The sequence below is a fragment of the Ursus maritimus genome, unplaced genomic scaffold (assembly GCF_017311325.1).
Source record: "Ursus maritimus isolate PB19 unplaced genomic scaffold, ASM1731132v1 scaffold_12, whole genome shotgun sequence".
Taxonomy (NCBI): domain Eukaryota; kingdom Metazoa; phylum Chordata; class Mammalia; order Carnivora; family Ursidae; genus Ursus; species Ursus maritimus.
In genome coordinates this window covers 53,331,321-53,345,295 of record NW_024423564.1, presented here as the reverse complement: position 1 = coordinate 53,345,295, position 13,975 = coordinate 53,331,321, and the positions used below count along the sequence as shown (strand labels likewise).

Genomic DNA, 13,975 nt, shown 5'->3' with positions numbered 1-13,975 from the left:
AGCACAGAGGTTATTTTGGGCAGAGACGGACTGAATTGAGGGCAGACTGGGAACTTTCAAGGAATTTGCAATGTTCTATTTCTGAAGGTGGTGGGTACACTATTGTTTCTTCTCTTATGATACCTTAATTGTGCATGTACTTTTGATACTATACATACAAAATATAAAGTACAAGCAATAAAACTGATAAAGTGGAATTCAGCAAAATTAAAAACTTGTGCACTTCAAATGACACCATCAAGAAAGCAAAAAAATAATCCACAGAATGGGAGAAAATACTTGAAAATCGCCAATCTGATAAGGGATTTGTACTTAGAATACATAAAGAACTCTTTCAAACTGATAACAAGAAAATGAGTAACACAATACTAAAATGGCAAAGAAGATGAATGAACTTTTCTCCAAGACATAAAAAAAAGACGCATCAATAAACAAATGAACAGATGCTCAACATCAGTAGATATTAGGGAAATGCAAATCAAAACCACAATGAGATACTACTCTGTACCAAAGTGGTTATTAAAAAAAAAAAAAAAAAGAGGTGCTGGTGAGGATTTGAAAAACAGGAATTTTTATTTATTGCTGGTGAGAATGTAAAATGGTGCAGCCACTTTTAAAAGAATTTAGAAGTTTCTGAAAATGTTAAACACAGAGATACCATATGGCCCAACAAGTTCACGTCGAGATATCTACCTAAGAGAAACAAAAACATACACGCACACAAAGACATGCACACAAATGTTCACAGCAGCATTATTCCTAACAGCCCAAACCGGGAAAGAATCCAAATGTTCATCACCTGACAAATGGACAAAAATCTAGTATAGCAATACAAAAGAGCATTACTTGGCAATTAAAAAAAAAAAAAAGAGATGCGCATTGGCACAGTACAACATGGCTGAATCTCAGAAACTTCACATGTAGTCAAAGACGCCAGACACGGAAGATCACAGTGTACAACTCCATTTATACGAAATGTCCAGAACAGGCAAATCTGTACAGATACACAGACAGACAGTAGGTGAGCTGCTGCCTAGGGCTGGGGGTGGCTCTTAATAGGACTAAGTATTCTTCCTGGGGTGATGGAAATATCCTAAACTTAGATTGTGGTGATGGCCATACAGCTCTGTAAATACATTAAAAACTATGACACCGTACACTTAAAATGGGTGAATCTTTCGATACGTAAACTATTTAATAAAACTTGACATTGTCAAGACAGCTTCAGTAAGTAATACTGCATTTTTCTGAAAGAAAGTCTTTCAGAACTTGATCTTGCTCTACTGGCAGTTTGTTTCCTCTCTTGCTCCCATATCCTTCCCTCTTTAAGGGGGAATAAATTACAGGGGCAGAGTACCTATTGATTCTTTTAAACATGAAACAGTATAAATCTTCAGAGATTAAAAAAATATTCTCAGTTGCTAAACAACTGAAAATATTTCTTAGAGTTGAACAAAATAGATTTTGAAAATAAAGGAAATAGGCCATACGTAATAAGGTAACTTCCAAAATTCTGAATGATGGAATACAGAGCTTTATACCATAAACCTTGAGGTATTAATAATTTTTAAACAACTTAGTACAAGATAAGCAATGTTCCCAGAACCTTAATGTTTCCACAAAGTAAATAAAACTCAGAGCACTCTTGCATCACCTAATACAACAATCTGTTATTTAAGGGTACATCCTTGTAAATATCTGCCTTTCTACAAAAAACTTCTGCAGGAGGGTTGTTCTTACCGATGATGTGAGGAGGAAACTGCCGGGCCTTGTTAGCTGAGGAACTGAGGTTCCTGCAATTGCCATGGCAACTGTCTGGCTTATCATGCTTCCGCTCTCACTTTCATAGTCATCAGGGGCTATACAAATTGGTCTTCCTCGTTGATTGTGAGTTTCTGGAAGAAAAATAATCCCAAAATAAATAACCAAATTTCCATTTAGATTAACAGTTATTGAGCACGCAATGTCCTATTCTCCATTACTCTTTAAAAGAAAAACCTGTTAAGATACAATAAAAAAAAAGATGCAATATTTATCATTAGATTTTTTTATTTTAAACAATATTTTAAATAATTCATTCCTACAGTAACAATTTACAGTTTTGTAGAGAACATGCTAGTCAAAGAAAATATAGTAATATAAACATTTCTGCCTTCAGATTAGGAAACCCACTTTGGCAATCAACATACTGGTTGAACTATCAGTCCCTTAAAGACACAGAGTTGGTTATCTTCGTATCACCACCTCTGTTCAAGTTCTTAATATTTAATTGGTACTCAGTAAATGTTTGTTTTTTTAAATGCAAACTATAGTGTTTTCTTTGGGATAAATTAAGGATTCAAGAAATTCTGAATATGGAAAGCAAGATCAATAAAACTTTGTGAGTTCTAGTTTTTAAAAGGCAACACGACTTCAACTCATTAACCCAGTGTTAACAATCAACCTAATTCTTGTTACTCAGGTGAATATTAATTTCAACTATATGTATACAAATAAAAATGAGAGTGAAGATGGTAGACATCTGCCGTGTCTTCTTATATATATATTTTCAGATGAACAGTACGGTCTCATACCAAAAAACCTACTTTCTAATAGGTAGGTACAGAAATGCTATAAGTTATTATTTTAAAATTCACCATAAGAACTACTTAAGGAAAGCTTGCAGTGAATTCTCTCATGTAGTCAAAAGTTATTCAGTAATATGGTTAAATATTTATAGTTTATTTATGTCAGAGTACATTTCCTTCTACTTCTTTTCCTAAAATAAGATTTTTAGCCTCAAGATATTTCTAATACTTTAAAACACTGAGATTTCCTTTAAGATTTGTTTTAAATATACGAAGTACCTGTAAAGTCATAGAGCTGAGGAACAGTTTCCATGATAATGCCAATCAGAGGTAGATACAACATGGCCACCCTCGCCTTTGTCTGGGGGTCAGAGTACCGTGGATCTGAGTCGTGACTGGATAGTAAATTGTGTACCATATTGATGACTTTCTTGTGCAATCCAAACAGTCTATTTAAAAAGAAGACGAAGAAGCAGCAGCAGCAGTAAGGTCACAGAGATTAGTTAATATCTTTAAAGCAAAGAGTAAGTCACAGTACTCAATCAATTTTAACTTCAACTTTGCCAGATATTTGTATGTATTTCCATGAAACGCTTCTCATTATAAAATTAACAAATGGCTCTCTGTATAAAGTACCGATGGAGGGGAAAAAGAAATGCTAAACAAATTCACCTAGGAGTAAATCTGAATCATTTTTACAGTAACTCCTTATTAGTACATATTCATATTAAATAATTTAAGACCAGTTACGGTTATATTTTAAAGCAAAAAAGAAAAAATCTTAAGTAGCTTCAATTTTTATTTCAAGTTAGATCTTTTCACATTAACCAAAAATAAACTTTCATGTCCTTTTTCTAAAAGAAAAATCCGAAAAATCCTCTGCTTAATGGATTATGCAGTCCATGGGCTGGGAGGGTTGTCTTTGACTTCTCTGATTTAAACCCAACTTCCTTGCTCATCTACCTCATTTGGGTCCTACACCTTCTGTAGACTCCCAATCCCTGAGTTGCAACTGGGCTAAAATATTCATCATCACTTTTTTTTTTTTTTTTTTTTTTTGGGTGCCTCTTCTCAGATTGAAGGTGCTCTGACTATGCCAACTATTCTAATTAAACTTTTGGCCAACGCCAACCGGCCCTTACGGCTACACCTGGCAGCAGGTCCACATTCCACATCTTACTTTCTCTCCTTCAGCCTCTCACCATCCATCTCAGCTAAGACCTTACCGCCGACTTCTGCTTTTTAGGAAAGAAAAGCCATTCTGAATTTGCTCTAGCCAGATCTTTAACACATCCCCACATTTATATCTCTATCATTCCTTTTGTCTCAGAAAAAGTTGTACTTCTCTCGAAAAGTAATTTCTCCATTCTGTTTAATGAACCCCATGTTTCTTCAACAGCTTCAATGCCCCCCTCACTAAACCTTTCCCTTCTTTCAAATAAGCCTTTCCTGTGTTGAAAATACATGTTCACTTGAAACTAGTCTCTTCTAGTTTATATACTATCTCCTAGTAATAAATTATTACAATTTCTCCAGTAATAAATTTCCTGAATATATAGTCCATAACAACCGTTTCCATTTACTTCCTAACATCTACTCCCTTTCTTTGGAACTAAGAGTTCTTGAATGCTTCCAACATGGCACTGTACTAGCTTCATCATTTAATAGCTAGATAATTTCTTACTTACCCTGTTTCCCTACCTACCTCATAAGGTGGCTGTGAAAATTAAGTTGCATAATTCATGTAACATACTTATTATTAGCACACTGCCTTGTACACTGTCTTCCTTGGTAAATACTAGCTTTTATTAAAGATCACAGAGCCAATTCCAAAGCTGGGATTGGAAACCAGAGCCCTTCATCTTATCTCCCACTTTACATTGCTATATATGGAATCCAGCTGGAGATTCTTTCTTCTTCCTTCCAGATTTTTATTCAGAAAGTGTATTTTTAAACAGTCAAGCACCACATCTAACTGGCATAGCTCAGATTTTATCCTCCAGTTCTCTACTTGACACTGTCATCTTATCTTTTCTCAATTTTTTCTCCAAATAGTTCCCATCCTTTCCTCATACTCTTTCTCATTTTACCCCAAGTCTCAGATTCTGGTCATTTGCTTTTTATGGTCTCCATTTTGAATTTCTGCATTACCAATGAGGACTCCTGGAACCCGGGTGTGTATTCCTTAGCTCTGTAGCTACCAGCCCGACCTTAACCTACCAATAAGCTCTACTCACTCATCTTTATGAGCCTTTTCATAGGTCTACATTACTCAATCACATGCAGTTATTAAGTATATGTTTATGCAGGACCTACAACATCCTAAGTGTTAGGGTAAGACACTGTCCTTGTTCTTAAAGAGTTTGCTATTGCCAAGAGAGAAACACAGACACAAAAATAATAATTTAGTGTTACAAGTGCAGTAGTAAAGGTATTAATCTTTTTTTTTAAGATTTTATTTATTTATTGGACAGAGAGAGACACAGTGAGAGAGGGAACACCAGCAGGGGGAGTGGGAGAGGGAGAAGCAGGCTTCCCGCTGAGCAGGGAGCCCGATGTGGGGCTCGATCCCAGGACCCTGGGATCATGACCTGAGCCGAAGGCAGACACTTAACGACTGAGCCACCTAGGCGCTCCACGGTATTAATCTTCTATAGAACTATGTGCTACAAAATTAGCATTTAATCATATTGTTTCATAGTCTTAATTTTCTAACTATAATGAAAGTTTCTGGAGAGCAAATCTTTGATCAATATTACAACATATTATTGCCACTCAAGGAATTATTCTTGTTAGCAAGCAGATGACGTAAAAAGAAAAGCATTCCTCTCAAGGACCTATTTACGATAATGTAGGTTGTATTTTTTCTATATACCACTAAAGAATATAAAATTTAGAGATGGGATGTGCAAAGTTAATTACTCATTCACTGAATTAATATATATTTGTGAATGTGTATTCATCCACTTTGTGCCAGACACAATTCTAAGGCACTGGAAGTACAGCAGTGAACAAAAAAGATTAAAGTGTGTGCTCTCATGAAATCACATTCTAACGGGAGGAGACAGAAATTAAGCAGCAAATTTCAGAGACATGCTTTGTAGAAAATAAAAGAGGGCTATATGTTTAAGCATGATTGTGGCAGGGCAGCGTGGCTACCATTTTGATTGGGTGGCCCGTGAAAGCCTCACTGAGAAGACGCTATTTGAGTGGAGAGCTGAAGAATCGCAAGGAGCAAAAGGGTACGTAACAGTCTTAGGGTAACATGAGCACTGCTTTAGGCAGAGAATAAAATTCCAAGTGCAAATACCGTAAGGTGGGAATGAGTTTGGCATATTAAACAGAAAAAAAGACTAGAATGGCTAGATTTTAGTATGTGGGGAGGGAAGACAGTGGCAAAAGTATACAAGGGCCAGATAAACAGGGCTTTGAGGTCTATTATTAAAGGTCTAGATATTAGGGGCACCCGGGTGGCTCAGTAGGAAGTTTTGGCTCAGGTCATGGTCTTGGGGTCATGAGATCGAGGCCCACATGGGGCTCTGCGCTGAGCACAGTCTGCTTGGGATTCTTTCCCTCTTTCTCTCCCTCCCCCTCTCTCCTCCCCACCAACTATGCACGCATGTGCACTCTCAAATAAATAAAATCTTAAAAGTCTGGATTTTACCCAAAGAATACAAAAGCATTAATTCAAAAAGATATATGCACCCCTATGTTTATTGCAGCATTATTTATAATAGCCAAGATCTGGAAGCAAACCAGGTGTCCATCAACAGATGAATAAAGAAGATGTTGTGTGTGTGTGTGTGTGTGTGTGTGTGTGTGTATGTATGTATGTATATATATATATATATAACACACAGTGGAATATTAGCCATAAAAAAGAATGAAATCTTGCCATTTGCAACAGCATGGATGGATGTAGAGGGTATAAGGCTAAGCAAAATAAGTCAGTCAGAAAAAGACAAATACCTTATGACTTTACTCATATGTGGAATTTATGAAACAAAACAAACAAACAAAGAAAAAAAGAGATAAGCAAAAAAAAACCCCAGACTCTTAACTATGGAGAACAAACTGGTGGTTACCAGAGGGGACGGGGGCAGGGGGATGGGTGAAATAGGTCACGGGGATTCAGGACCACACTTGTGATGAGCACCGGCTGTTGTATGGAAGTGCTGAATCACTATATTGTACACCTGAAATTGATATTACACTGTATGTTAACTAACTGGTATTTAAATAAAAACTTAAAAAACTCCTAAAGACCCTATTGAGGATTTTTTGAAAAGTGATCATTACCTAACAGAATTATGATTACACAGATTTTTTAAAACAATTATTAAGATAGAAATACCCTCTAGGGATGTTAGACCACAATACTCAAACTATTTCTATAAATTCAAATCATCAGGCAATATGCCCTTTCCTGACTACATCAATTTCCAAAAATCCTGTACAAGTGTATACAACTTTGGAAGTTCTTAAAACCTAAGAGTATTTGTTTATAGGGCATATTCTGAAATAAAATGCTACATAGTATAACAGCAAACAGCAAATTTTCCTTACAAGGAATAGAAGACTAGCCCATTTTCCTCAACTGAAATGTGCTTACTGTATATCAACAAATCTAAGAGTCAACTACTAATATGCACAAATATTTTTTGCAACCATTAAGAAGGAAAAACAAATGCTACCAAATAAAAACGATGATACACCACTGGTTTCAAAACAAACTTCAAATTCAGAGATGATAAAAGTACGAAAAAATGGCTTTCTTAAAATCAGTGAAATGCAGAAATAACATGGGTATGGAACTTAGTGAATGCAGAAGTGGATGAAGAGTGGTAAAGGGTATTCTTTCGATTCTCGGGAATGTAAGCGTGCTACTTCTGTCCCCTTATCCAAAATCAAATTGCTATTCCCAAGGCAAAATAAGTCTACTCACCCTTCAGCATCAGGGTCTAAAATGACAGCCAGCTCTGTTAACACAAGTCCTGCCAAATAATGCTGTTGGCGGAAAGGCACGGACAATTCAAACATATTTGCAATCTTCTGGTCTTGTACGTTTGTGGAAAATCCAGAACTCTGTTTGGGAGTGAGGCAGAACAAAACTACAATAGCTGTGCAACAAAACACCCTATAGATAGAACATTACAACAAATGCAGTAAGAGCATTCTCTCAAAGTAAGATACACTTCGCCTAGGGTAGTTTATTTTACATTACTATTATTCACACTGGAGAAAGCAACTGCTCTTACTTTTGGCATAGGAAACTACAATGAAATAACTTTTAACTATTTTCAATTTTCTTTTTCTCATATTGAAACTTTCCCATCTGTTTTTTTTATTCTTTTAGCCGCTTAATGTTTCAATATCATACCCTAAAGGAGAAAAAAAGTAACTAAATCCAAATGATATATTACGCATTTACTGCGAGTACAAAAGACATACTGATAGTGAAAGCTACTGGTTTCCAGAGAAAGTCCAAATACCAGTAAAATAGTTTTTCAGAGAAAATACTATCTCTAGAAAATTACTATCATTTTGTGATTCACTCACAGAGTTCTTAAAAAATTTTTAATACTGCAAAACAGCATCTCCCAAAGATACAGTTCAAGACAAGAGTGTCTATAATCTCATTCCCCTCTAATTCATATTTAAGACGATCCATGTGAGGCTTTTTTAGAACAAAGATTTCAGATCTCTCTACAGAGAAATCATCTTCCTAATAAGTATATAAAATTATTCTTGCACCCTCCCCCCAGAAAGAGATCTCTATCATCTATTAGAATCTGAAATTAATGTAGTTAGATAAAAAAGTGGGGAACAAGAAAATGGAAGGAATTCTATTAATTTCTTGGCTGAATGAGATGTTCAGAAGGGAGTTAGGTATAAACAAATGTGTTTCATTAAAGGTTTTAGGAACTACACTATGATTAATTTGTTCTTCACTGTATAGCCACATCTTTGGCACAGGACGTGGGAAGAAAGTAAAAGACAAGCCTTATCCATTATAGGAAGACGCATATGCTAGCCAGGTAAAGTATGTGAAAATAGGCCAATCCATAAGATTTTTCATAAAGGTAAAATGAAAAGTTGTTTGTGCTCTCTCATGTTTTCTAATCTAGGCAAAGTTTAAAACAGTTTTTTTAAATCATGCATCTAAGATTGATCTAGGCTAGGGAATTACCTCCAGAAATTAAATAACTCAAAAATAACATTACAAGAAGTTAAGATCAACTTTAACTTTAAACATTAAGAGATTAAGAAAGCTTAGGAAAGCTGCTTGTTTGCCTCAGGAATTACAAAGCAAAAATAATGTTTCACTAGAGGGAAGAACCAGGCTTCTCTGATAATAAAATCAGAAAATCCCTTTATCTTAATCTGTATGATCTGACACGAAATAACGGCTACGATAACCCCTTTTTGTCTTGACAGAAACTGCTCGCTGTTGAAGTCCGCTGCCACCCAATAAAACCTTACAACATCCACCTAGTTTCCTCTGGGTTTTCCAGGTACAAGAGAGGTAGGCAGGGCTTCCCCGGGACTGCCCTGCAGTTTGAATTCTTTCTCCGCAACATTATGCTTCATTTCTTTTCCTTTCACAGGTATTGATCCCTAATAAACATCTATCCCAAATTTGGGGAAACCTTGCATCTGCTTCAAGAAAACCCAACTTGCGAAAACATCTAAGCGGGCTTATCTAAGTGAATTCGCTCACACGGATGTGCATAAAACTGTAAGCGGAGTACAACACAGTAGTTAAGACCTTGGGCTCTAGAACAAAGTCAACATGTGCCTAATTCAAAGCCTAACTCTGCCACTTATTACTGTGTAACCTTCGATAAGTTCATGACTTTTCAGTGTTTGATATGTAAAATGAAAATAACAGAACTTACCTCCTAGAATTACTCTAAGGAGCAAATAATTAATACTTATAAAGCACTTAGTAAGGAGCCTATCACACAGCTGTTACTCAACAGTGTTTCTTATCATTTTTTCAGTGTTCAGAATGCTTTCTTACAAATGTGGGCTTTATAAAAAAATTTTTTTCAGACACTTTGCATACCTGAGATGTTGCAGAAGAAACAGAAGGCGATGGTGACGCTGGTGGAGTAAGCAGGCTGCAGGGCAGGTTCAATGTAACATAGTGCTCATGGCTGCAGACAATTCGTAGGAAATCCAGTCTCAAGGACACCAGGACACTTGGATTTGGTAATGAATAAAGCTTTGAAGATACCTTGTAAGCATTACATAAATAAAAGAACACCAATTGAGTTTATCATTTCTCTAAGCCAACACCAGAATGACAGGTGAACTATTTACTGGGCAGTTTTGGGTTTTGTGGTTTAAACAACAGTATCAGCTTTTTCCAGAGTTACTGCTAGAATAAAAAATGTGGAACTAGAAGATCTATTTAAGATGCACAAATTCAATGATCAGGCTAGAAGTCATATTCTTTCTATTTCCAATATAGCATTGAATTTCCACTTCTCAAAGATGTAATTTATGAAGGAGAAGTATACCACCAAAATAACTTCATAAAAGAAATGATCCATTCTTTGGCTAATTAGCACCCTGTGTTAACCCATTATTTATGATTCCCTATTTGTCTATTCACCCAGCTACACGATAAGCTACTTGGAGGAGACATATACATGCTGACTTAATAGCTTTGGTATCCCTAGGGTCTAGCTCAATGTTTGGCAAACACAGGAAGTCAATGCTTGAAGAATAACAAGATTTGAGGAGCAACAGAACATGAAATTTGGTGGGTGGGGGGGAAGTAAAAATAATACATACTGCTGCAAATATCTGCAGGTGGGTCAGTGCCCACATGTAGTTTTAACTTCTCTATTAAAAGGAACATACGGGGCGCCTGGGTGGATCAGCTGGTTGAGCGTTCAACTTTTGCTTTCAGCTCAGGTCATGATCTCAGGGTTGTGGGATCAAACACCATCTCGGGCTCATACTCAGTGCAGAGTCTGCTTGGGAGTCTCTCTTTCCCCCTCTCCCGATGCCCCTCCCACCACTCATGCACACTCTCTAAAGTCAATCAATCAATCAATCAATGGAACATACAATAAAGGCAGCTGATAGACTAGATCTTCAAAATTCTAAATATTAGACTGCCAAACAGCATTCTAAACCAGTAATTCTCAGAAACGAGCCTGTGGAGCAGCTGGGAAATGCTACACAAGCACTGTGTCCCACACTCCCCTCCCCCACCTCCAGGATTCAAACTCCTCAATAATGCTGGGATAGGACCCCGAGAGCTGTATATTTTTAAATTTCCTTTAAAAGGTAATTCTGGGATGATTATACAGCTCATTACTCAAACGGCCTATCAGGACCAATAACTAATGTTTTCCAAAAGGCACATTTTATTGATCAGTTGATAAAAATTTTAAACTAAAGTCAGCTGTTTGTAGAAAAGTTCCAGGATGCTTTTAGTTTAGTAAAAGGAACAAAATGGAAAATAAATAAATAAATTAACTAATAAAAGCAACATAATGACTGACACTGGGGATTTGGGGAAACATCTGTCCATGACTCTAAACTCTACAATATCTAGGTCTACATTAGGAGGACTACGCAACAAAATGCAGCTGCTTTAAAAATCACCCAATAAATACACGGAAAAGTTCATTTGGCTGTTCCTTCAGTGTAACTGGTACTCTCGCACAGCATTGTGGGGGTTGCTTTACACTTTTTTTCCTATATTTTTAAAAAGTATTTTTTAGTAATCTCTGTACCCAATGGGGGGCTCAAACTCACGAACCAGAGATCAAGAGTCACATGTTCTTCCGACCGAGCCAGACAGGGACCCCCAGGGCTGCTTAACATTTAGACTAGTGGCTTGATGATTTGCTTCAGAATGGGAATCGAAGAGTCATGACTGGGCCAGTAAAAGCAAGGAAAAGTCAGCTGTACAGATATCAGCTGGCCATAGTCCTGTGTCCTCAGAAAACAAATGAAATTTATTTTTGCCTTACTAATAAAAATATCCTGCTTTTACTTATTTTTAAAATATTTATTTATTTATTTGAAAAAGAATGAGAGGGAGAGAGAGCAGGGGGAGGGCCAGAGGGAGACAGACAGACTCCCAGCTGAGCAGGCAGCCTGACACGGGGCTCAATCCCAGGACCCTGAGATCATGACCTAAGTCGAAATCAAAAGTCAGATGCTTAACTCACTAAGCCACCCAGGTGCCCCAGAGATTCTCTCTCAGAGCCTTTCCCTCTGCCCCTCCTGTTCGTGTTCTCTACATCTTTTTTAAAAGGAAAAATGTTGCTTTTTAAAAACATCAGTATATGAAAGTGTTCTTGAAGATCTCTTAGCTGCAACTCTAAAAACAGCAAACATAGTATTTAAATTATTTGTTAATTATTAATAATTATGCATTACCTGTTTATAGCAGGTTTTAATAAGGCTAAAGACAAATCCTCTATCCATTACAGACAACAGATCATTGAGAAAGAATGCAAGGCTTGTGTTGAGTCTCTCAACCATTTCTGTGTCCTGGGAAACAGAATAAAAAGCAAAAACAGATAAAAGTATGATAGTTTAATGTGATCTTGATAGAGATTTAATTTTTTAAAAAGGTATCATTACCTTCTGAAATCGTGAAACTATATCACTAGCAATTGTGCTGACAAGAGCAGCAATGTCATCCATGAAACGTTCTGGAAAACGACTTTTCCTTGGTGCGTCAAGTTTATCATTAAAATATAAATGATGTACCATGCTCTTTACCTGAAAAAATAAACAAGCCATTAGTTTAATTTCTTATGAATGCGATTAACAGTTAATCACATTAGGGCTATTTTTTCACTATACTATGGGATTTAACAGATGGCTGAAATACTTCTAGCTCCTCAAATACTCTGAAAATCTCCCTGCAATATTTTATAATGTTCCCAAGAAATATCAAACACAGTACAACTCAATCACTGCATCACCTTCATAAAATTATTCTGGCTACCAATATGAAAAGAATTATGAATGTGAACAGAAAAATATTTCATCCTTTAAAATTGGAGTTTTAAATGAAATCTTTCCAAGACTCAACATTTTGACACTCCATATACCTCAAACTGTAAGCTTTGAGACACTAGACACATTGACTTCGCTGCAGCCTCTTCAGCATCTATCACACAGTGACATACGGTGAACGTACATTAAACACTGATGACTCAGTATGAATAAGATATCAGGCAAAAATTAACAAAGTGATTTACGTGTACAAAATGCTTCTGTGGGCATCTGGGTGGCTCAGTTGGCTGAGCATCTAACTCTTGGTTTCAGCTCAGGTGATCTCAAGGGTCCTGAGACCGAGGTCCACATCTGGCGCTGCGCTGAGTGTAGAGTCTGTTGGAGATTCTCTCCTTCTGCCCCTCCCCCCCCACGCTTGTGTGTGTGTGTGTGTGTGTGTGTGTGTGTGTGTGGGCGCACGGGCGTGCTTTCTCTCTCAAATCTTGAAAAAAAAAATGCTTCTGGATATTGAATCTTATTACAACAATGGGGTAACAGTAATACAGAATTCAGGGAAATTGAAGCCAAGTTTCAACAATTAGTAAACAGCAGAGCTAAGTTTTAAACTGCAGCTTTTTAACTATTCTAAAGAAATTTGAACATACATGTAAGACTATCAAAAAATAAATCAAAATTACAATTTGATCTTATATTAAAAGCACAAGAATTACAAACTTGGTGTTTATTCTTTAGCGGAAAAAATGAGTTGCTTATCACTTATGTAGGGTCCCTGACTTATTTTCTTTTATAGATTAGTAGATCTCTAGAAAAACTGTCTTCTTATCCCCAATATGGGTAACATTCTACACTGAGAATGACCCGATGACATACTCTGGAAGCTCTTTTTGTTTCTTATCTTCCTGCCTTCCTTCCTTCTTATTGTTGTAGTTTTTCCTTTACTTTTTTACACATTTTTCTTTTGGAAGAATAAGTTTCAATGACTTCAGCTTTCTAGAGGTTGAAGAGGAAAGTCCTTAGTGCCAGAATGCCTGAGTTTGAATCACAGTTCTGCTACCTAAAAGCTGTACCAACTTAAATAAGTTACTTAATCTCTCTGTGCCTTGATAATCCCCAGCCCACGGAGACAGTGCTACACATTGTACACGCTTGGCAAATCTTCATTGCTCTCATGTATGTATGTGTTTATGTATATATAAATATTAAGATATTAATTCACTTGTTTTTAATGCCATTTATTAAACTGAGCAAAAAGTGGTGTTGTTGTTATTAATTGGCTGTAAGTGGCATTTCCTTAAGAGCTTTCAAACCATGACAGCAGTGAGGATCTATAAAGCCCTTTGAATCTATGTTTGGGATGAAATCTACAATACATTACATACTAACCAGGTCCAAACTAAGAAATAATGTACCAC

At 36.5% G+C, this 13,975-nt stretch overlaps 1 protein-coding gene across 1 annotated transcript in view; it reads right to left on the bottom strand.

Annotated features, from left to right (window-relative positions):
- The window catches only part of DOCK7 (dedicator of cytokinesis 7), a 201,827-nt gene that overhangs the window by 53,069 nt on the left and 134,783 nt on the right, over positions 1-13,975 (bottom strand). Inside the window, exons 26-31 of the mRNA XM_040627213.1 lie at positions 12,183-12,323; positions 11,976-12,089; positions 9,637-9,807; positions 7,513-7,652; positions 2,847-3,016; positions 1,741-1,895 (exon numbers count right to left, since the gene is read on the bottom strand). Coding sequence (XP_040483147.1) covers positions 1,741-1,895; positions 2,847-3,016; positions 7,513-7,652; positions 9,637-9,807; positions 11,976-12,089; positions 12,183-12,323 — 891 coding nt within the window. The remainder of the gene's footprint in view (positions 1-1,740; positions 1,896-2,846; positions 3,017-7,512; positions 7,653-9,636; positions 9,808-11,975; positions 12,090-12,182; positions 12,324-13,975) is intronic.